The sequence below is a fragment of the Podarcis pityusensis genome (genome assembly GCF_964106645.2).
Source record: "Podarcis pityusensis genome assembly, chromosome: 17".
NCBI lineage: Eukaryota > Metazoa > Chordata > Lepidosauria > Squamata > Lacertidae > Podarcis > Podarcis pityusensis.
This window is the reverse complement of record NC_138042.1, coordinates 19,859,636-19,884,659: the sequence shown is the minus strand read 5'-3', so window position 1 is coordinate 19,884,659 and position 25,024 is coordinate 19,859,636. Positions and strand designations below refer to the sequence as shown.

General features: G+C 42.1%; 1 protein-coding gene and 1 long non-coding RNA gene across 3 annotated transcripts in view; one reads left to right on the top strand and one right to left on the bottom strand.

Annotated features, from left to right (window-relative positions):
- Positions 1-7,655: 7,655 nt before the first annotated feature.
- Positions 7,656-10,227, top strand: LOC308466837. Its single transcript, XR_013981000.1, has 2 exons — positions 7,656-8,024; positions 8,260-10,227. It is a non-coding gene; the product is annotated as an uncharacterized lncRNA (long non-coding RNA).
- Positions 10,228-10,427: 200 nt separating this feature from the next.
- Positions 10,428-25,024, bottom strand: part of SLC1A1 (solute carrier family 1 member 1) — a 37,092-nt gene continuing 22,495 nt past the window's right edge. For both annotated transcript variants that reach the window (XM_080987855.1, XM_080987856.1), the window contains exons 3-12: positions 24,719-24,811; positions 23,715-23,829; positions 22,531-22,573; positions 20,107-20,214; positions 18,453-18,637; positions 16,637-16,744; positions 14,768-14,890; positions 14,320-14,514; positions 12,309-12,443; positions 10,428-11,422 (exon numbers count right to left, since the gene is read on the bottom strand). In XM_080987855.1, the coding sequence (XP_080843981.1) occupies positions 11,173-11,422; positions 12,309-12,443; positions 14,320-14,514; positions 14,768-14,890; positions 16,637-16,744; positions 18,453-18,637; positions 20,107-20,214; positions 22,531-22,573; positions 23,715-23,829; positions 24,719-24,811 (1,355 nt within the window). In that variant the 3' untranslated portion in view covers positions 10,428-11,172. The remainder of the gene's footprint in view (positions 11,423-12,308; positions 12,444-14,319; positions 14,515-14,767; positions 14,891-16,636; positions 16,745-18,452; positions 18,638-20,106; positions 20,215-22,530; positions 22,574-23,714; positions 23,830-24,718; positions 24,812-25,024) is intronic.

The window sequence follows — 25,024 nt, the reverse complement described above, 5'->3', positions numbered from 1 at the left end:
TGTGTGTTCACATCTTGAATGCATTGATGAGTGCAATCAAGACACTGAAATATAAATTCCTGCCATGTGAACCATCCACATGGGAATGGCCTTTTGGTATAATATATAACTTATCCTAAGGGATGCAGGTGGCGCTTTGGTCTAAACCACTGAGCCTCTTGGGCTTGCCCAAGGTCGGCAGTTTTAATCCACTCTATGGTGGTGAGCTCCTCTTGCTCTGTCCCAGCTCCTGCCAACCTGGCAGTTCAAAAGCACACCAGCGCAAGTAGATAAATAAGTACCACTCCGGCGGGAAGGCAAACAGCGTTTCTGTGCGCTCTGGCTTCCGTCATGGTGTCCCGTTGCACCAGAAGTGGTTTAGTTCTGCTGGCCACATGACCCAGAAAGCTGCCTGTGGACAAACACCAGCTCCCTTGCCCCGAAAGCGAGATGAGCACCGCACTCTCTAGTCGCCTTTAACTGTCCGGGGTCCTTTATCTTTATAACTTACCCTGCTGCTTGCTTTAGAGTAAATTAAATGGTTCATTCTTAAATCAGATTCAGTCTGCAATCTTATACATACTTGCCTGCAAGTAAGCCTGTTCCATCAACTAGGTCTGCCATACATTCCTGGGATTTCAAAGGTGGAATTGGTGACCTAGGGAAATTTCTGAAAGGCGGAGCTTTGTCCTGGATCTTAGGCAAGTCATCAAAAATTCTAGTTTTTTGTGGTTTCCTTTAAAAAAGAGCTCAACAATTTTGGGCTTTCCTGGTCTGACTACATTGGCTGCCAATTAGTTTTGGGGCCCAATTCAAAGTGCTGGTTCTGACCTATAAAGCCTTAAACGGCTCAGGACCGCAATACCTCAAGGGCCCGTATGAGTTGTCCTGGACTCTGTGTTCATCCTCTGAGGCCCTTCTTCGTGTGCCTCCTCCACATGAGGTCCAGGGAGTGGCAACACGAGAACGGGGCCTTCTCTTTAGTGGCTCCCTGTTTGAGGAATGCTCTCCTCAGGGAAGTTCAGTTGGCACCTTCATTTTATATATTTTAGGCGCCAGGCGAAAACATTCCTCTTCAACCAGACCTTTGCCTGATTCATATTCTATAGCCTTTTAATATGTACCTTTTATAGTGTGTGTGTGTGTGTGTGTGTGTGTGTGTGTGTGTATTATTGTTTCACTGTTTTCTTTCAATTATTTACTTGCATTTTTATCTTGCCTTGCATTCTGTGAACCACCCTGGGATCTCGTGATGAAGAGCGGGATATAAATTTAATAGATAAATGAAGTAAAAATCGAACTCAAATGGTCGCAGTCTGCATACATAGAATTGCGCTGTTAGTCATAGATGAGCAAAGCTGAAATAGCCGCATTGAAATTTGTTGTATTTCTGTTTGATGCATTTGCTCCTCAAAAACATAAGGAATGACTGCCCTGATCCACAGGCCCAGAGGAGGGCAAGGCATGCCGAAGAAGGATGCCAAAAACGACAGAGTGGTCAGTTCCAGTGCTTTATTAGAAGAAACTATAAACTTTCAAAGCATCCTGTGGAGCCTTGCTGCTGTAACAGATTTGGGATGCACACAAGAACATTTTTGTATATTATTTTCAACATTATATGGATTTTTTTAATGCATTTTCTCCTAATAGATACAAACTGCTCCCCAAGATCCAAGAACCGCAGATTTCAAAGGACAATGGTGTTTCAGTTTGCATATTGCGTTGAATTAAGATAATTAAAATGCAAACAGAATTAAGCTTATGCCCCCATTCCTGTTTAGCATATATGGGATAAAAATTTCAGAAATATAGGGCAAAATGTTGGCAACACTGGGATTTAGGCTAGAACGGTGATCTTACGACTACTGCAGGAGTGCGTTCAAGGATTTAAATTGGGCATGACTTAGTCCTGAAACCTGTTGCCAGCATATGTGAAATAACAGTAAAACAGTAAAAACAGCAGTGCCTCAAAGACATGTAGAGAATGCATTTTTTCTTATTGCTAAATAGCCACAGCCTATTCCATTCCCGGGATTAAGTAGAAAGGTTTTTAAGATTCAGAAGGTTCAGTTTCCCACCAGGCGTATGGCTTGGTACACCCTGTGTTGGAAAGAGAAACTAATGACCTTGGACCACACTAATGCCTTATTTACAGCAAATTGCTAAGACAAAAGTTATGTCTCAACAGTTGGAAGAGGATCAAAGCAATTTTCTCTTCAAATTGCTGCTTTAAATGATTGCCCACCCTTAGCACCTTGTAGGGGAAGATTTATAGAAATAGAAACCTTAATGTGATGGCCGGCCTCTTTATTTCCGCTCTGATACTCCACACTGAACAGACATCGGACTGTAGTCTCCAATTCATTTCAATCAGTCGAGTTACTTAACCTTGGAAGGAGTAAAATTCCACATCGCAAAGCGGGGCTCTCGATTCACACCCAGATTTCTAGAATATGCTAAGGGAGGAAGCAGAAATATCTGTCTGCCTGCCTTCCCTGCCTGTGTCAGAATTTTGCCCTGAAAATGGGTGAACAATAGCTCAAGCAAAAAATAACTGAGAACCCAAAGACCATGTGCAGTTTGTAGGCTGAGGTGGGTCGCTACTACCGCTAAAAAGTGCCTTCTTTTTGGTGTCAATCTGATTCATCGGCAGGGTCACTTTTAATTGGAGATGCAAATTAAGACCCATCTCTCTTATTTTGATGTGTCACTGAGCAGAGAATGCAAAGGGAAATAGCAAAGATGGCTTTTTCCTCTTTAAATTACTCAACGTTTGAATATTGCAAGAAAAATGAAGGTGACCTGTGTTGAGCCATTTGGACACAGATCAAGCCAGAGTAGACCATAGCAATGAACTGTTTTGCTTTGAAGAAGAGCAGTACCACCCAATCTCCTCCACCTGATTAATGGAATGTGGTTCACGAAGTTGGCTGAACAGCATGCTTTCTTCAGCCCATGGCTTCCAGCCCTGGGTTACAGCTTCATAACTGGCTCACTTTGCCATTTTACCAGGCCATCAGGGAAAGGGGTGGGGTGGGGAAGGGAGCTTGGCTGCTGTGGTCAAAATGTGGTCCCTCACCACCAGACCTTGGAACTGGAAGGAGAGCACAAACTGAGGAGGCGGAATTGGCTTTGCATCTGATGGGCACTTGGAACCATGACACAAAGTTCTCCTACACTCACTACGTTGAATAAGATGAGAAATCATGTCCTTCCTAAAAGAGGGCACGTGTTGTGGTGAGACCTGGAGACTGACCTCCTGTGTTGTGGGTGGGTTGGATTGGTTAGCCACAACACCCGATTGGTAGGTCCCTCGATGTTGGCTTCAATCTGGCCAATGGGGTGCAGTGTAAACCGATCGAGGGACCTATATATACCCATGCATGTGACCCAGAGCTTCCTCTTTCGGCTCGTGCATTCAGAACACCCACCCACCTCTCCCTACTTTTAGGGCATTTCCGATTGATCTTGCTATGCCGTCGTGTGTCGTCTGTCGTTGGGACAAGGGCACGGCAGGAATTTCCCCCACTTGGCTGATTGGCTCTTTCCATTTGGGTTTCACCTGCTGCGTAGCAAATTGTCACAACTTGTAGGGTTGCGGATAGGCTCTGGTTCAGGTGATAGGGATGGGAGAATGCTCTTGCCATCCCTATGTGAAGGGTATTCTGTTAAAGGAATCCATGGGTCCTATTGTCAACCTTTTCAACTGCGTATTATTTCATAATCCATATTTTATATTTTATATCTCTCCATAGCACTATTAAATTTGACAAGCAAAGCTATTTCCTCTACCAGGTTAGAGGAAGATTAGGCACATAATTATTATTGAATGTGACCAGGCAACAGCAAGCCCATAATGTTTTTGTATTTTGCCTCTTCAGTATATACGCCAGTGTAAGCAATCTCTTGGTTCTATAGAAATGTAACAAAACCAAAACAAAATTATGGACATAAAACCATGCCATCAGGGACTTAGTTAATCATTTTGAATTGCTGCAGAGTTTTCAGACCTCCAGTGAAGATGTTTCGAAAGCTCTCTGGCATAATTTCACACTTCCTAACCTTTCCCGGAAAATACTTGGCTTATTTTGACTGGCATAATGAGGCTTTTCCACTACGATAGCCAGATGAGTGAATTGCTGTAGATCTTGTTGGATCTAGTCAGTGCTCAAATGCTTAGGGTGGTATGGAAGCTCTTAGTGCAACTCACAAGCCTCATCCTGATTAACCCTAATTTTAGCTATATTCCATCCCCTCCAACATTTCTCAGGTGAAAATAGGGACATCCTATTCCAGGGGTCAGCAAACTTTTTCAGCAGGGGGCCGGTCCACTGTTCCTCAGACTTTGTGGGGGTCTGGACTATATTTTGAAGAAGAAGAAAAAAAGAACGACTTCCTATGCCCCACAAATAACCCAGAGATGCATTTTAAATAAAAGGGCACATTCTACTCATGTAAAAACACACTGATTCCCAGACCGTCTGCGGGCCAAATTTAGAAGGAGATTGGGCCGGATCCAGTCCCTGGGCCTTAGTTTGCCTACCCATGTCTATTCCATCCCCTCCAACAATTCTCCAGTGAAAACAAGGACATTGTGGCCGCTCATATCCTTAAAACACAGTAGCTAAGAGGGGTCAGTATGAAAAGTAAAAGGGGTCCGGGTCCCCCCATTAATTGAATCCTGGTGGAAATAGCTCAGATCGACGTCAGATCCTAAATCCATCACTCTTACGATTTAGGTCCAAACTGCATGTGGCAAAATTCATGTCATTTTGTCTTGTGTGGCTGGCGTTTGCTTGCTTGTTTCTTTTTTAAAATAACAACAAGCAAAAATGACTTGAACAGAGAATCCCAGTCTCGATCAGGAGTATAATACTGGGGGAGCGGCTTCTTCAATATTGGGCCTCCTCACACCCTCTATTTGCTATGTGAGCAAAATTCCTACGGGCACAAATAGCAGGTATCCGGAGGACTGATTTGGGTCAGCCGAGGTATAGGGCCAAAGCCCCCTTCCCACCCAGCTCTGGTCCCGATTCAGCTAATCCCCATAACAAACCCTGGTTTCGTTGTTGCTTCTGTGGTAAGCGGGATTTTTAGCACATGACTGCTCAGAATCAAGAACAAGATGCGTTGCAGATTTATTTATTTTTGAATCCCCTTTGAATCAAATATAGAGGAAAAGTTCTTTTTTTTAAAACTTAAAACCATCCTGAAAGGTACAGGTTTTCAAGGAAGCTTGTGTCTTTGCTTTAGAAAACATCATTTGTGAAAACAGGTGTGATGTGGAGTGAAAGTTGTTTCTGATCAGGCTGCTGTCTTCACTCCCCATGATTCTGAACATTGTGGCATGGGACCTGTTATGCACTGAAGTTCTCACCCTGGGCCAGCAGGGGGATACTGTAGATAGTTATGCAAATGAAGGATCGAAAGTGACGTTCAGTGATTGGATAGTTTGTATGCAAATGAAGGATTGAAAGTGACGTGCAGTGATTGGCTAGTTACAGAAAATGGTTACTGTTGCATTCTAGTGGAGCTCTACATAAGCAAGCTGACTGAGCTCCTCAGTTCAGTTCTGTTCCAGCTTACAAATAAAGAGCTGCTTTGGAAGAATCGCTGTGTTGTCTGATATGTTCACCCACAACTTAACAGGACCAGTGCTTTTTTTCTTAAAAATGTTTATGGGTACTCTCATTTTCCTACTCATATTGAAATACTGCACCTCAATGAGGCCAAACTTAGATTCACAAAATCTTTAGGGGTATGCGTACCCTCCAAGAAAAAAAAGCACTTCATGGAACATTATGGTTTTATAGCTTATCGATTGCAAACAGCAATGTCAAGGAATATATAGAAGCCATCAATCACACATCTACTTTTATTATTGAAGCCAGTTTGTAATAGGAAATAAACATCTATCTATAACTTTTAGAAGACATCTGAAGGCAGCCCTGTACGGGGAGGTTTTTAATGTTTGAGTTTTTGTGTGTTTTAATACTTCGTTGGCAACCGCCCAGAGTGATATCAGTCAAATGTCACAGTCCTGCGTTTGGACGGAACAGTGGCTTAATAAGATAAGATGGTATGTTACAACAGCATCAACATTCACTGAAATAATTAAGAAATAAAAAGTAACAATTTGAGTTCCTTTTTATCAAGCATATGAAATGAGAGTGCAAAAATAGAGTTATTTAAGGCTTTTCACTGCTATAATGTAAAATCTATTTCAATGAATCCATACGTTTAAAAAATAAATTATTGTATTTTTTTAAATTTAATGAAGTTTAAATATACAATCAATTACATTATAAATTTATCAAAACATAATATGTTTTATGTGTATCTGCGGCTGTGTGTTATATAATAAATAATTTAAAAATTAGTAGGCCATTCCTTTTAAGCAATTAACATACAACTGAAACTAACTGGCAACAGATTCAGGACAAACTTAAGTCCTTCTTCACATAATGGGTACGGTTAGTGGCTGAATCTCAATTAATTTAGCTGAAGTTTGTTCCCACTGCAATCAATAGGACATTGGTTAAATCATTACTAACCTGTTCCATTTATTTTAATCGGACTGAATTCAACTGACTGGGGTGGGGGGCATTCGTAACCTTGGCCATTGCCCAATGAGACTAATTGGAGTGGTGGGGGCACCACTGCAATCATAGACCTGTCATGCACAGTGGCTGGGGTGGGAGGTGCAGCGTTTGGGACTGGACTGATCCAGATCCCATCACCTGATGGCTGTAGGATCAACTCTGCCCCTCCCTTTCCCTGCCCTTTGAATGCCTCACTGTGGGTCTACCACTGGTGGGAATCCTGCCAGCAGCACTTTTGCCTGCCTACAAATTCAGCAGCCAGCCGACTTAGTTGGCAAAGCTCTGTGTATGTTGGGGGGGACGGGACACCTCTGCCCATCACAACCTTCGACCTGCCCCCCCCCCGGCCTGGTGCAAAGATGTGTGTGGAGTGATCCAACAGTCTGGCTCCAACCAGGTGTTTGTGATTCACTACAATGTGATCATAGCCACTAAGTGAGCTTTAAAAGGGATTAGACCAGGGGTCAGCTAACATTTTCAGCAGGGGGCCAGTCCGCTGTCCCTCAGACCTTGTAGGGGGGTGGACTATATTGGGGGGGGGGAATTAATGAATTCCTATGCCCCACAAATAACCCAGAGATGCATTTTAAATAAAAGCACACATTCTACTCATGTAAAAACACGCTGATTCCCGGATCGTCCATGGGTCAGATTTAGAAGGCAATTGGGCCGGATCCGGCCCCTGGGCCTTAGTTTGCCTGCCAATGGATTAGACAGATTCATGGAGGATAGTTTTATCACTGGCTTATGATGTCTATAGCAAAGCTCCTGGTGAAACATTTTGGGCCAATGGACTGGGATTTTGAAGGGATAATGTGACGTATTATATGGGATGATAACTCTTTCTAGATAGATCCCTAGTTTTCTGTCTGGTCCCTTCCATAGATTCTTCTTTGAAAAGCGTATGTGGATTTTAAATCCTATGAAACATTTCCCCTCACACCATACATTTAAAATGGTAATCCATCAGCACAAAATGCTATTTCAAAAGTGACTTTAGACAGACCTTTGTAGCAGCATACTGGCTATGTTTGGAGATCACACCAGATCATAGTTTGCTGCTGCACTTGTTGCACTTGTACATGAACTTGTTTTTGTGCATCAGCTTTATACAGACATACCTCATGTTACGTTTGCTTCATGTTACATTCTTTCAGGTTACGCCCCGCAGTGACCCGGAAGTACCGGAAAGGGTTACTTCCGGGTTTCGCTGCTCGTGAATGCGCACAAGCGCTAAATTGCGCTTCACGCATGTGCACAAGTGCCAAATCGCACCACACACCTGCACAGATACGGCGCTTCAGGTTGCGCTCTTTTCATGTTGTGAACGGGCCTCCGGAACGGATCCCGTTCGCAACCAGAGGTACCACTGTACACAACTTGAACTTTTCTGCTTCACAAGATAAGCCACGCCTGTTACACACACAGGAAACTATTACAGTCGTTAAGAGTCGTCAACAGGCTCATCTCAGCTATCTGCCAATCTCCGATTCCCACCACCCTTCTAAGTAATACCCCACCCCACCTTCTCAATATATAGAAGGATCTGGTAACTTCTGTTTCAGTGTATCTGAAGAAGTGTGCATGCACACGAAAGCTTATACCAAGAACTAACTTAGTTGGTCTTTAAGGTGCTACAGGAAGGAATTTTTTTATTTCGACACAGGAAACTGTTGAGGAAAATACTGCAAATGGCTCTGTTGTGCACATGGATCTTGCTGCATACGTCTTTTAGAAAAGCCCCAGTATACTTATGTGTAACCCATTAGATGTGCTTTTGTGGTACCTCGACAAGTAGGAAGAATGAAAGTACACAGTGATCATAGTTCATGATGCTGTACACGATTTATTCCACATGGGCATAACCATGAGAAATCTAGAAGATTAACAGATATAGCAGTATTATTTAATTTCCGTCTCATCCTTCAATCCCCAAAGGAACACCCCTCAAAGCAGTTCACAGAAACGTAAGTACAATCAAAACAGTCAACCTGATTTAAATATGCATATTATGTGACTAACGCTATTGTTTATTGTCAGATTGCTTGGGTTTGCTACAGCCAAAGCACATTTTGGATACTAGCCCTGAGCTTCCCGTTTCCAAAGCTCTTATCTTTAGGTCTTGGTCGTGAGCCTGAGGACTGATACATCATTGTTTCTTTTGATTTATAAGCACCTGCTATAATATAGGTGACTTAATAATAAATCACGTTTACGGGTCGCAAGGAAACACGGGTCCCAGCCGCAACTCACTCTCGAATAGCCTTGTGATATTTATTAGTGCTACTCTGGCAAAACCAGCTTCAGAAAAACCAGGCATTGTTTTTCTTCCATTCTAGTTTAACAGCTAGAACAGATGAGCAGAAGCCTACGTGATGTATTTGTTCCCAGGGAGAAGTCTGCATACAGATGTAGAGCAGGGATAGTTTGAAGGCAGGATGACTGTTTATTCAGATGAAAGAAAGGCAACATGTACAGTGGTGAAAGGACGAGTTACAAAAAGAAAGCTGCAAAGAAAAGAATAAGTACTACTGGCTCTGGATGTTTTTCTGTCTCTAGCAGTAGCAAAGCTGTACAAATATATTTTAAAAAATAATTGTGCACAAGATAAAGAACTAATTTACACTGTACACGCCTTCATTTTGTATAAACATATCAACACTTTCACTTTGTATGCACACTGCATTTTTAGCTTATAATATTTAAATACATACAGTATTATGCCTCTCAGTTAAGGTGCAATTTATCAAAATGTATGCTAGATGTGATTTTGTTTGTTTGTTTCAGTTGTCTTTGGCACATATCCTGGCTTATTTACTGAATACAAAAGTGTAAGACCGAGTTTGTCTAATGCTACAGAAATTTTTATTTTTCTTGATAGCAATTAAGTGCATATTTTTCGGTTTAACACAAGCTTATTTACAAAAAAAGAAAAGAAAAGGTATTCTCTCTTAATTTTAGTCTGTGTTTCAAGTCAGGTAGCCAACAAGGGATGTGCACTCAAAATAGTTTATACTTTGCAATAATTTTCATTGCAGGAAAAAGTGCACCATTAAAATACCTGGTATAAGTATTAGATAAAATGTTTAACATTATGGAATGGTTTGATAAAAAAGCCACGCCCATGTAGCTGATATGAAAATATGTCTCCGTTATGCTACGAACACTTGTAAAATGCTAATATTTGTTCTTCACCATTCGAGGGCTGCTTTAAAGTTTGGGTTTTTATTGTCATGAGGCCTATCATATTGGCCATTGCAAGCTTTCAGATTAAATTATAAAACGAAAGTAAGAAGCAGGAAACTGACACTCAGCTAACCACTAGCAATTATTCAGTGGGTATATTCTTGAAAGCATAAAATGTCGACAAGCTATGTCATGAATAGCTATGCGGTTTATTTTTATCTGTTTTCCCTGGAGCTGAGAAATACTGGTAGCTCTGAAGTTACTTCTTGCCACTTCCAAAAGAGGACTAATAAATGATGAAAGCTAAATTATGAGAGTTTCAAATTACAGCAAAGCTGTTATGATTGACTTAGCATTTGAAGTCCAGATATGTTCTTGCTATAAATTATGGTGTAAAAGAAAACATGAAAATGAAAGCTCTTTTGTAGTAATTTCCAATTTCCATACTATATAGTTTATTTTTTAAAAAATATACACATACTTTTTAAAAGTTCACACGTACTGAAGGACCAGTCTCATCTCCTTTCTCTAACAGTTAATTAGCTACCAGAATGAACATTTGGCACAGTGCTGATTTGCAGAGAAATGTCAGAGATGGAATTTCAAATAAGAATTCCTTTAAAAGTTATTTTTAAAAGAAGAGTCTTCCTTTTTGAAAAACAAAAAGGAATTTCATGTGCAGAGTAGAGGAATGGGAACACCACACTATGCTTCAGATATAAACCATATCCTTTGGTTTATTATCCCAACTTATCAGCATGATCGTTGCAAGCAGATACCTAGAATTCTCAAGAGATGGCTCTTTAAAAGAAAATACGTATTTGTGCAACTGGGAGCAATCTGCCCTCAATGATCAGATGTTTCAAAAACAAAGAGCTGAGGAAAATCTGGAGCCTCTCATTCAAAGCAACACACTTATCCTTTCGGTTTGCTAAATGATTTCATGCATGGTAATGTTCTTCAGAGTGCCGACACAGGTAAGACTGTGGCCTGTTTCAGTGTAGGGCCTCAGCTGAGTAGGGTTCCCTGACGTTGTGTATTTGTCAGGGAACATATCTATGCTGAGAATATACCTATCACTGAGGCTCCTGAAGAAATCAACACAACATGTTGGCCATCCCATTGTGATATGGCCACGTTCTCAGCTGTGGGCAAAATTTAAATCTCCCTATAGCCTGCACAAGAAAAGGAGCCGGGCGATTGTGCTCTCTGTCTTGTGGCAGATCTGAGAAGGGGAGTTTTGTGAGACAGGATGTGTGTCTTCCTGTTTGCCTGTATGAATATAGGCAAAGAAGAAAAAATACAGCATGTGGGGTCTGAAGTGAGAGGGACCCAGAATATGGCTCAACATAGGGCCTTCCCATGTCCTTTAATCCAGTGTGGCTCCCTTGTCAGTCAATTTCATTCAGAACTGTGATGTCTGGGTGAATGATATGGTGTCTGATTTATCAATAGCAAAAGCTCCATTCACATAAGATTTCTTGGCCTCTGTTTCCTCACTGTCATCCTTCGTTGCTTTGTCCAGGGCAAAAGGGTTCACTATGTTGACTTCAGCACCAACGTCCATAAGCTCCAGTTCCTTTTGCGAGAGCTTCTCCACAATTCCAGCGCCAAAGGCATCGCCGAGGACATTCACCATTGTTCTGAATCTATCCCTATGGAATAAACATTTTGGGTCAGTCTGGGCAAGTTGACCGGGTCCAATCTATTTTTACAAAGGCAAAAGTTATACTGCTTCTGCAAAGTGTTTCAGTTCGCAAGGCTGATTTTGTAACGAATGGCACAGTTCCAGAACTCAAACAAAATGTGGGAAAGATCACATTCGAAAGCTCAGTTTTTTAAAAAAATATGAACTTTAAGCTCCATGGAACGAATGTTAACATTTGCGTTTCAAAAATTCAACGTGAACTTTAAGTTCAGAGTGAACTGAGTTTTCAAGTGGATCCCAGCAATTGGAAATTGTAGTCCCAAAACAGCTGGAGGGCCAAGCTTGGTCATCACTGACATAGCCCAAGATCAGAGATGGTGGAAGTTGTGGATCCACCACAGGTTCCTCACCCTTTCTCTACATTTTCAAATTTGTTCAGCTTTGAACCCTCTAAACCACACACTGGGCGGACGGATAAGTAATCCCCCCAGCAGGGCTGCAATTTGTATGTCACACGTTTTGATACAAATAATAAGATGTACAGCAGATCTGCTCTCAAGTTAATGGCCTAGCACAGGCAACCTTTTATTATGGATACAGTGGTACCTCAGGTTACAGACGCTTCAGGTTACAGACACTTCAGGTTATAGACTCTGCTAACCCAGAAATAGTACCTCAGGTTAAGAACTTTGCTTCAGGATGAGAACAGAAATCGCACGGCGACGGCGCGGCAGCAGCAGGAGGCCCCATTAGCTAAAATGGTGCTTCAGGTTAAGAACAGTTTCAGGTTAAGAACGGACCTCCAGAACGAATTAAGTTCTTAACCCGAGGTACCACTGTACCTGCATTACTGAGGACACAGGATTGAGAGACATTCATGTTTAGACACTTACAGAAGCCAGTCCACTGCTATTATGAGGGTCACATCTTCAGCAGGCAGTCCGACGGCACTCAGGACAATCACCATGGTAACTAGTCCAGCCTGGGGCACACCTGCGGCTCCGATGCTGGCTGCTGTTGCTGTGACGCTACATCCCAAACCAAGAAAAGGGCATTAGATATGTTTCTGCTTCATTCAGTCTTGTGCAGTTATGGAAACACTTCTTGAAGTTTTTAAACCAGAGTTGTTATTTTTAAAAATATTCCCTACTGTCCTAAAAAACGTTGACTTTATGGGAAACTCCAACTGCTGAATGATTGTAAATTCAAGAAATAATCTAAAGGGATTTCTAAGGGATATACCAGTTGAGGGTTTTTTTTTAATTGATCTGTGTCTTTTCTTGCATCATAGAACACTGCAGCCATTTTAGGTTTTAGTAGCGGTGGTGTCAAGAGGGAAGATATTTTAGTTGTCTTGGAGGAGGTGGGACAACATTCACAACAAGGTTTTAAAACAGTGCATTTTATATTGCTATGAGGTGTTTTTTTGGGCGGGGTGTGTGCTCTAAATCTCCTCGAAATTCTTGGGTCTAAAAGTTAGAATTAATCCATGCTTGGAGGGTTAAACTGAAAACCAGACTTTAAATAGCTGGACTCAGTTTTCCCCATTCAGGAAACCACCTGGAAGAGGAAACATCAAGGGGAAGAAAGCTAGTAAGGACTGAGTCATTTACCCAGAAAGTCACTGGGAGGGCGAAAACTATTATGATTTATTCAGTTTATATACTGCCCCTTGCCAAAAGATCCCAGGGCGGTGTATAACATTAAAAACACATTACAGAATGTCACATTACAAAGTGAAAACATAGTAAAAAGCATAGTGACAAGACAGCTGAATAATAAAGTAATAATTCAGAGGAATATGGACACCTCTTCCAGCTGTGTGTTAGTGGGCAGAGACAAAAAGGGTTTAAGGGATTTAGGGTTTCAGTTTGGATGATGTAAGCAAGGGAAATCATTTGGAAAACTATGTGGGCTGGCTGGGACAGGCAGAGAGCTTGGCTGATTTCTCTGTTCTGAGACTTAAGCCTCTTCTGCTTATTGGAGAAGCAAGAGACCCTCTTGGGATGAAAAATGCTCTGAACTTTCTCCAGGTTGTATTTACGTGTAAATAAACCATATATCATAAAGGTGCCATAGTCTCCACTGTCCAAAAGGAAACACAGACCCTTGGAAGCACGCTTGGTACCCCTGGAATCTTAAACTGCCTGGAGACAGGAGTGGTGTGTAACAAAAGGCAAAGGACCCCTGGACAGTTTAGTCCAGTCAAAGGCGACTATGGGGTGTGGCGCTCATCTTGCTTTCAGGCCAAGGGAGCCGGCGTTTCTCCACAGGCAGCTTTCCGGGTCACGTGGCCAGCTTGACTAAACTGCTACTGGCGCAACGGGACACCATGACGGAAACTAGAGCGCGTGGAAATGCCGTTTACCTTCCCGCCACAGTGGTACCTATTTATCTACTTGCACTGGCGTGCTTTCGAACTGCAAGGTTGGCTGGAGCTGGGACAGGGCAGCGGGAGCTCACTCCGTCGCGCGGATTCGAACCACCGACCTTCCGACTGGCAAGCCCAAGAGACTCAGCGGTTTAGACCACAGTGCCAACCGCGTCCCTTGCTGTGTAACAATATCTACTGTGTAATAGGTATGCTCATCTGTAATTCTACAGAACACAGGGCTACGGCTGAAACAAGTCAGAATTAGGCTGCTCAGTTCATCCCTAAAGCACGAGTCAAATGCCAGTATCTGTGGGTATATCAGAAAATCCGGTCTTTGTTCAGTTCCACAGCTGATTTATCCCTTTACTGGGATGACCAATCTCACTGTTCTCTACACGTTTTCAGCGAGACGTCAGATCATGTTGTGGTTGGCCCACCTTTGTATACATTAAGCATTCTGGATAACAAAGTCAGCAGTTACATTGCTTGGGAAAGAAGAACTGAAAAGCATGCAAGAGTACAATTCTTACCTAATGGTCACTATTTGCCCAATATCTAGTTCTAAGTCATTAAGTTGTGAAATAAAAACAGCAGCCACTGCTTCATAAAGGGCGGTACCATCCATGTTGATTGTAGCGCCTACCGGTAAAACAAATCGGGTAATTCTCTTGTCAACATGGTTTTTTTCTTCTGCACAGCGAAAGGTGACAGGTAAAGTGGCTGAACTGGATCACACACATTTGGGGGGGGGGGAGGGGAGAAAATAAAGAAAAGACTTTAAGAAGCATAGTAGTAAAATGCCAATGTGCATGGCTATTAATCTGGCATGAGACAACTTATGGGGCTACTGGAAATTAAGATGAAGACTTTAACGCGGCAAAACAGAGGGCAGCTTTAATCATTTCTAAATTCATTTCTATTAACTCCAAGATGATTCGATATGAAGAGAAGATTTTTTTTTTTCAAAATTATCCTTACCTTGAGGAAATCATGAGTGCTGTCAAAAGTGCTTGAGCCATCCCCATGGCAAATTTATACGGGTTTTTCCGGACTATTATTAAGTACATGAGCGGCAGAATTACAATACTATGAATTGCAAGCCTGGGGGAAAAAAGGGAGAGGGAAATCACAGAATCATAGAACTGTAAAGTTGGAAGGATCCCACCTAGTCCAGCCCACTTGCAATGCAGAAATCACAGCTCAATTTTTGAAATTTAGTTCTGTTTTTAAAACTGTTCAAATTAATATGAAAGCCACTTCTGCCTTAAGGAGGAGGTGGGGTTGCGGGCTCTCACGTCCCCTCCACTTGCACAGGGGGAGGTGAGTCCCACTGAGTTATCGTCCTTCATTGTGGCCCATCGAGCTTTTCTGTCCATATTGGCAATAGATCTCTAGACGTTCAGGCAACAGGTAACTCTCCCTTTCCCCACACACCCAGAGGTGCATGCAAAACAGCGCCCACTATGGCCCTGATCCCAAGGTGCTGCTTCCTAACATGCATGGAAGCATACTTCCTCCTGGTACCCCCCCTTTTTACCTTTCAGATATTACCTGACAATAAAGCATTAGGGAAGTGCTGTCAACGGGTTCCAAAACCTACCAGCAGCATAGCAAGCTAGCCAAGCTATTGCAGTTTTTGACTTGGAAAATTGGCCCAACAATATCTCATATATGTGACATACTTGTATATTTTGTTTGATGTTGTTATATATTTGATGTATGATCTACTCATATGCATCAAGGTGTGACATATTGGGAAATTGTGTACACTTGAAAACGCTGGTAGCATTAAGATAAATTCAACAGTGTAAATAAGTTTTGATGGGTGTAATAATGGAATACTGGATGGTTTAGTTCAGGGGTCAGCAAACTTTTTCAGCAGGGGGCCAGTTTGCTGTCCCTCACCTTGTGGGGGGCCTGACTATATTTTTTTTTGGGGGGGGGGAATGACAAATTCCTATGCCCCACAAATAACCCAAAGATGCATTTTAAATAAAAGCACACATTCTACTCATGTAAAAACACCAGGCAGGCCCCACAAAAAACCCAGAGATGCATTTTAAATAAAAGGACACATTCTACTCATGTAAAAACACGCTGACTCCGGGACCATCCGCAGGCCAGATTTAGAGGGCGATTGGGCCGGATCCAGCCGCCGGGCCTTAGTTTGCATACCCATGGTTTAGTTTATGTAAAATATGCGGGGATTTATGTTATGCAAAATGAACCCAAGGAAAGAGAAAATGGAAGTCACTGATATTTTAAGGTTGTTTAAATGAATATTCTAAAATGTAAAACAGAAAATTTAATAAAAATTATGGGGGGAGGAGAGAATTCCAATCTCACATTGGCCACCATACTCCTTAGGTGACCACAGAATCAAAGTATGAGTTCCATTTATATGCATGTAACTCAGCTTGGGACTCTGTGCCCCCCCTCCCCCCCAGTGGCGTAGCGTGGGTTGTCAGCACCCGGAGCAAGGCAAGTAATTTGCGCCCCCTAACCCGTGGATTTGCGCCCCCTAACCTGTGGATTTGCGCCCCCTAACCCTAACCCCCAGATGTTGCGCCCGGTGCGGCCGGCCCCCCCTGCACCCCCACGCTACGCCACTGCTCCCCCCCACCTCATGTGGCCTCCCCCCCCCCATTATATTGCCTGGGAGCTGACAATTGAAATAAAAAGAATGCGTTTCTAATTCAATGTCATTCTGAAGCACAGTGAAATTAGAACGTCTATAAAACGAATGTCCCCTCATACCCAGTTACAGAAGAAACCGATCTATCATATATAAATTAAAAATGAAAAGTAAATCAGTACATTTTTATTACAGTTCAAGGAATAACATACCCACTTAGAACAGTAGCCATGTAAAGACCCAGTTTGCGAAAAATCTCCCAGTCTTCAACTTCTATTATCTTTCCGGCAATCAAAAAAATAATACCCAATGGCATATACCTGGAATGCACAAAACGTCATAGAAAGTATTCCATGATCTCTGTTATTTCATTGAGCTCGCTATAAAAACACACTAAACAACGAAGTTGTTCAACTTCATGCATATAACAATGAACAGAAAACAGGTGGCTGAAATTATTTGCTTCTCAAGTTGTATTTATGAACCATTACATATTTTTAGGTGTTGTAAAAAAAAAAAAAAAAGACATTAGCACGACTGGTACATTTTATGAACACCATAATTTGAGCTATTATGCAAAACATTATGCAAAACATGAAGTCATAGAATCATAGAGTCCAACCCCCTGTTTTGCAGGAATCTCAGCTAAATTATCCATGAGTCAATCAACATTGGACAGCTAAGAAAGGGAGTACTGCATTGTGTAGCTGGAATACCTTTGGAAAACAAAATAAAAGCCCCTGTATAGAAGTGATCTTTCTTTCTTTCTTTCTTTCTTTCTTTCTTTCTTTCTTTCTTTCTTTCTAAAAGAAATTTAATTCTAGATTGCTTCTAAGGGAGTGCATTTTCTCAACTGCACTCTATTGCTTTTTCGAAAAATAATAATTTTTAATTTTGCAAATAGCAATAGAATGCAGAACAAAAATAACAGAAGAAACAGTCACAGGTTTCATATGTGTCACTGTTACAGTATAGGGTTAGAAAGAAGTGGTAAACACTGAAATCAGGCAAGCAATAAGTAAAGCAGCTATTTACTATTATAGCCCATCCAAAAACCATCATTGGTAGTTGGAGGTCATGATAAGGTTACCAGATTTTTTTCAATAAATCCAGGGATATGTATCAACCTCAATGGATTTTGTATGGGGACTGATTTGTAAATCTGGAAACTGTCCCTGGGAAACGGGGGCGTCTGGTAACCTCAGAAGCTTAGAAGAGATGTATTTTTGAAAGTTAGGAGCAGAAACCATGCTGTGTCATAGCTTTGGCAACAAGGGTTCAATTATACGAATACCAAAAATGCCGTCCCCAACTGCCAGCGATTCTGTAACTTTGATAGCTGAATAAATAGCCTCTTTCGGGGGAGGGGGAAGAGGAAAAGCGAAAGAGGTGGGGAGGGAGAAAGAGCTTTCACAGCCAAATGCGTAATATTTTAAAACTCAAGGAATAAACCTGTTAATCACGTCGACTTTCTGAAAGAAGTTTTATGTAAATCACTTTTTTATTATTATCATCATCCTGAATTCAATAACTGTCAGGGAACTGCCATCGGCTCAGGGGCGAGAGGGGAAAAGCCGGATGGATTACAGAGAGCCCCCAAAGATCGTGGGAAGCAGCACCTCCTCAGCGGAGGTGAGTAACCACGCCTCCAGTGGAGAGGAGCTGCAGGGCTGGGGGGGGGGCGGTGAGGCAGTGCCAGGACACCTTGCCTGAGCAAAGTGGCGAGGAGAGAGGTCCCCCGTTACCCACGCCCTCCTTGCGCAGTAGGCTTCCGCGCAGAGAGGGGAAGCGCAGGCTGGGCATCAAGAAACTACTCTGCTGGGGAAGGTTTAAGGACCGCCGACTCTCAGATTCTGCCAGTGAATGAGCCAGCCACAGAATAGTGGCACTCTGCATGGTGAAGGTTTTTTTGGCACCAATAACAAGGCTTTACAACAGACCAGGGAGGCATTTGCCTGATTGCTCTCAAGCAACCCCCTGATACCATTACAGTAACAAAACTTACGGGCAAGATATCATTCTACTTACCACATTATTATCTGAACTATGTACATTGTGGCATCGTTCAGTGCATTGAAGAAGTCCATCAGCACCTTCCCCTTTTCTCCCATTTTCCCAATAACAATTCCGAAGACAAGGCAAAAGACTATCAGGCCAAGAACGTTAATACCATCGGAATACAAACCCACTATTTTGTATTCCTTGGTTATATTCTGCAGATTGAGAGTGAAGGAGAAAAGTTACCAATCAGCAACAATGCCAAGAGGCTGATATTGATGAACTGGGAGAATAAAGATACAATTCCCTCTAATAAATGGATCGTCAATATGATAACACTCGCAAATTATGAACACTTTACAGATGTAGACTTTGGTTGCATAAATATGACAATACAGTCATACCTTGGAAGTCGAACAGCCTAGTTCTCGAACGTTTTGGCTCCGAACATCACAAACCCGGAAGTGACTGTTCTGATTTATGAACTATTTTTGGAAGCCGAACGTCTGACGGGGCTTCCAATTGGCTGTAGGAGCTTCCTGCAACCAATCAGAAGCTGCGCTTTGGTTTTCGAACGTTTTGGAACTTGAACGGACTTCCCGAACGGATTCCATTTGACTTCCAAGGCACGGCTGTATTTGGAATGAGGCTAGACAAAATGTAGTGAGCTATTAATATTCCCATATGTATTAGGATAATAATATCATATTTATAAAAGAATGTATGGGTTCAGGTATTTTTCATATATATTCGTATATTGTGGGTTTCCCCCCTACATATTTTTGTGCCTTTTTATTTCTCTTTTTCTTTGCATCACTTTATTTCTTTAAACTGAAATCTTTTCAATAAAATATGAATACCAACAACGCATTTTGTTTATGTGAAACTTAAGCAGCTTTCTCGTTCAGGAAACTCTAGAAACTTAAGCCTGTTTGGTGTTTATTGGTTAGTAAAGGTAAAGGGACCCCTGACCATTAGGTCCAGTCATGGCTGACTCTGGGGTTGTGGTGCTCATCTCGCTTTATTGGCCGAGGGAGCTGGCATACAGCTTCTGGGTCATGTGGCCAGCATGACTAAGCCGCTTCTGGCGAACCAGAGCAGCGCACAGAAATGCCATTTATCTTCCCGCCGGAGCAGTACCTATTTATCTACTTGCACTTTGACATGCTTTTGAACTGCTAGGGTGGCAGGAGCAGGGACCGAACAACGGGAGCTCACCCTGTCGCAGGGATTCGAACTGCCGACCTTCTGATCTGCAAGTCCTAGGCTCTGTGGTTTAACCCACAGTGCCGCCTGCGTCCCATTTATTGATTAGTTTGCTACTTTTTTCCTTGGGTTATAGCAGGCATAGGCAACCTTCGGCCCTCCAGATGTTTTGGACTACAATTCCCATCATCCCTGACCACTGGTCCTATTAGCTAGGGATCATGCCTATGCCTGGGTTATAGTTTTGAAAGTATTGGTTTGTGTAGTGCTACTAAAAGGCTGCACGCGGAGCCTCTGGAGAACAAATTATCTTAAAGAATTCGACCACAAGCTTGGGTCTTTTAACAGTGTGGTCCAGTAGATCCTTTTCAATTCCTGTTATTAATTATCACATTAACAAGCAGAATTTTACTACCCTAACCCTTTCGTCATAATTTCAATAGTTTCAGTGCAATACAACAACCAGTAGTAATCATACCTTTGAAATCTCTGTTGGAAGTACAGTCGAGAGTGGGTCTGGTGTAGGAATAGTAGCATTTTTGTCTACTTCCATTGTGATCGTTATTTCTACACGCTTGGTCTTATACTGAAAGTTAAGAAAACATACATTACATTCTTAGGATATAATGGATTGACAAGGAAACTATTTTTTAAACTTCTTTTCAGGGTGGAAGGTGTTTAGTAAGGCCTAGAATGCTGATATATACTATTTATGGTTTTAACATGTCAACAACAGCTGACGTGCAGATGCATTATAATGTGTACATAGATAGAAATACCTAATATGATATTAGGAAATCATCATGAAGGGTTATGTTAGAACAAGAGCCAACAGTGTATGGAATAAATGATTTAGTTTTCTTTATACCTACTGTACGGAAGTTAGCAAAAGGACAACGAAAATGGATTTTACGCTCTCTAATGGTAGCCAAGAGGCTGATACTGATGAACTGGAAGAATAAAGATATGATCTCCTTTAATCAGTGGATTGATAATATGATAACACTTGCAACCGGTGAACGGACTGCTTACAGACATAGACTCTGCTTGGATAAATACGACAATATTTGGAATGAATTTATACAAAGTGCTGCAGACTATTAATATTTCTATCAGTATTAGGATAACAATATCAAATTTATAAAAGCATGTATGGGTTAGGGTATTTTTTGTACATCTGCATATAGTTTTTCCGCCTTTACACAGTTCTGTGTTTTGTTCTTTTTCCTTTCTCCTTCTTTTTGTATCTACTGCATTATATCTGAATTTTTTCAATAAAATATCTAAATAATAATAATAATAATAACGAGTTTGTTTGATGAAGTATTTGTTTAATGCAGGGTTTCTGAACTTGGGTCTCCACCTGTTTTTTTTGGACTACAGTTCCCATTATCCCTGACCACTGGTCCTGCTACCTAGGGATAATGGGAGTTGTAGTCCTAAAACAGCTGGAGACCAAAGTTTGGGAAACTCTGGTTTCATGTTTCTCTTTTGGGGTTCATTGCATTTCACAAGGCTAGTTGCCTGTGTGAAACAGAGCAGAGGCAACTCCCCATTTACACAGGGGTTGTGTTCTGAGGCACCGCACGCATTGGCGGGACACACACAAGCCCGTGTGCCAAAAAAACAGCAGTGGTTGCGAGCATGCTGATTGCAAGCAAATGGGGAGTTGCCTGTGTAAATAACAACGTCAAAGCACTGGTTGGTGGGGTGGTGTTGCTCACCTGGCTCCCTGACCCTGAGTATCCCTGCTGCTTACCAAGAGAGAGAGGCAGAAGGGCAAGGTGCAGGAAGCTCAGCAAAGCCAATCTGATGCTCCTGTGCTGAGCTCCTCGCTCGTTGCTCCTCCCCATCCACCTCTTGGTAACCAGCAGCAACGCTTGCTGTTGGGAAGCCCTGCCCTGCCCTGCCACCTGCTGTTGTGTAAGACGATAAGTGTGAGACTGTTCCAGAAAACTTTGCCAAGGGAATTAAGAGTGTTGGGAGAGGGGCAGTTAAGAGAACACAACATCCTCACCGAAGAGCCACACCTGAGCCAGGGTCATGTCCTCGTGTTGGTTTATTTCTACATTCCTTATTCCTTCTACCTAACGCTTCTCCTCCTTCACCGTAAGTGCAAGCAATCAGAGAACCATAAAATTCCCTCTGATTCCTCACTTTCTTTTTCTGAGCTATAAAGATGACGCCTTGCGGGCCGATCCCAGTGCTGAGGAAGTTGCAGCCACGAAATATTTCTGCACCACTAGAAAAAGGGAACCACTTGATCTATGAAGGCCTTTGGTTTTGTATCTTAATGTCGCCCTGGAATGCAAGCTTTATATGTTGCTTTGGTTCTGAAAATTGTTGTCTAATGCGTTAGTAATTGGAAAGGAAACCCTCATTTTTCCTTGATGTTTTCATTAGGTTTGTGTTTTTTTGCACCCAAAATATCACAGTATCCTACAGTATAAGCACCACAATGTTGTTTTATGGAGGTGTAGAAATAAATGCAGAGTAAGGTAAAGGTAAAGAGACCCCTGACCATTAGGTCCAGTTGTGGCCGACTCTGAGGTTGCGGCGCTCATCTTGCTTTACTGGCTGAGGAAGCCGGCATACAGCTTCCAGGTTGTGTGGCCAGCATGACTAAGCCACTTCTGGTGAACCAGAGCAGTGCATGGAAACGCCGTTTACCTTCCCGCCAGAGCGGTACCTATTTATCTACTTGCACTTTGATGTGCTTTCGAACTGCTAGGTTGGCAGGAGCAGGGACCGAGCAACGGGAGCTCACTCTGTCGCGGGGATTCGAACTGCTGACCTTCTCATCGGCAAGTCCTAGGCTCTGTGGTTTAACCCACTGTGCCACCCAGGGAAGGGGTTAGTAAATACCAGAACAGGGGTTAGTAAATACCAAGATTGAACTTACCTGTTGGAAACAGGCCTGCACAAGGTTTTCTGGGAACATATTCCTGCAGAAGGATTTTAAGATCCTTTAATGACATTGCAATGTAACAATACAAAGTATATTCAAGAAGCAATAAGGAATGCTGGTGGTAATGTTTTTTTCTCTCTCTCTCTCCACATATCCCAGGATATATTATATCAAGGCTCAAAGTTCTAGGAAGATCTGTTCAAGGTGAAACACTTATGTAAGGCCTTAAAGAGTCAATGTTTTAACAAATGGGTTCACAACAGACTGGGATCTTTCTTCCATGCTATATTTTGTCATTCCGTCGGGATACAGTGCATGGGATACAGATATACAATCTTACTGGATTGACAGAGTAGGATAAAAATGTCCCACCCAGACTTTGTAACACTTTCTCCTTGTTGTGTTTAGTGATTATATCATTTTGTTTTGGCAGACAAATGGTTCCAAATACTGCATTGGGCAGGGGACACCTACCAGCTGAGTAAAGAAAAAGAAAAAGCTAGTATGAATTGCATATGCTACCCTCTGTGCTTTATCAAGAAAAGGAACTGCATCATTATGAACAAGTCCTTTATATTGGTCAGAATCCAGCATTGCATGAGCAGATTTCCACTTGGGCATCTGGACTTCAACATCTCTGCTTCTCCCCACAAAATATGCTCCAGAGAAACCACAACACCTGGAGCAGGTGAATGAAAGCACTCAGAGGGCTCCACAGGGAGAAGAGGAATGTGAGGTCTCATTGTAAAAGCAGAGGTTTATTCTGCTTGCTCAAGGTCTGCAGACAGCACTGAATACAATCTATTGCTTCAAAGTTCTACACTACAGTGGACGCTCGGGTTGTGAACGTGATCAGTGAAGGAGGCATGTTTGCAACCTGCAGTGCCGCGTCTGTGCACGCGCGGGTCACGATTCGGCGCTTCTGCGCATGTGCAAAGCACAATTTAGTGTTTCTGCACATGCGCAAGTGCCGAAACCCGGAAGTAACCCATTCTGGTACTTCTGGGTTCGGCGCGGTGCGCAACCCAAAAAGATACAACCTGAAGAGTCTATAACCCGAGGTATGACTGTACAAGCTGTTCCATCTCTCAGATATATGTGGATTGATAGCTTAAAACTGAGACATTGGCATTTATGGTGCAATTGGTTTAGCAACAGAACAGAATTTGAAAGCTCACCTAACCAAGTCTAACATAGCATCCACTGTGGAGACCTCAGGTGTACTGCCCATTCTGTCAATCTCCGCAGCATTCTGGGACACTCCTGGTTTGATAGCCACAACCAACACAACCCCTGTAATGGAGAAAAATAACATTCTGAACAGATGGAAATCTTGCACACAGCATTTTAAAAAAAAGAAAACAAGGTGTACAATGGCTGTTTCCAGAGCACAGCAAATGACAGGCCAGGATTATGTCAGCTGTAGAATCAATGATTTTTCTTTTACAGTTTGGTGGAAAACTGAGTTCACTGTTACAGGATACAATGTCGCCACAAGATCGTGTTAAGGAATGCAGTTTAATGAGTTAATTCCTTTAGTGAGGAAACAGCTGACTCATTTCTGAGCTTCTGTGGCACACACAACAGAGAGTAAACACCAAGTCATTCAGCCTATTGATGAACCAAGGCAGCAGATGGACATGGGGGCCAAAGTTGCACATTCACAATAAGCGAAATTATGGTTTATGTGAATGTGCTGGATCCTAAGGAGGAGATTGCAGCTGCTTTGCTCCTGCCTGGTCCTTGTTTGCTCAATAATAATAATAATAATAATAATAATTTATTATTTATACCCTGCCCATCTGGCTGGGTTTCCCTAGCCACTCTGGACAGCTTCCAGCCAAATATTAAAATACAATAATTCATCAAATATTAAAAGCTTCCCTAAACAGTAGAGGTAACAGTACAGGTACTGGTAATCCCATGGTTAAGCATTATAATTGTTGTTAAGACAATCCTGTATGCCTATGAAATCACATATCTGGAATGTAGCATGGAGGGGGAAAAACATCCTACTCCATGAGAATGACTCTCGATGTAACAGTTTACCCAAACATGCTCTTTCTAAAAAATCTGGGTGAGGTGAAAATGACTGTTTACTTCTGATGTGCATTTAAAACAAAAACAAAACATCATTGTACAATGCAAATAAATTTAAGGATTATAAAGATTCTAGGATTACCTAGGATTACGGCTAAAGCTGTAGTGAAGAAGTAGTAAACAACTGCCCGCAAGCCAATCTTCCCAGAAATGCCGGAGTCCAAAGCAGCAACACCTGGGGATATTTGGAAAATAATGAGATTCTAGTTCATAAACATTTGTAAATAAATGCAGTTCATGTCTAGATCAGAAGAATCTTTATTTGCATCAGTCACTAGCCATAGCAACAAAATAAAATAAAATAAAATGTGCCGAAGAGAGAGGTGAAAACTTAACTATACAAAATATATTTTGGAGGTTTACATCAATAGTAAAATAATGGATCTTG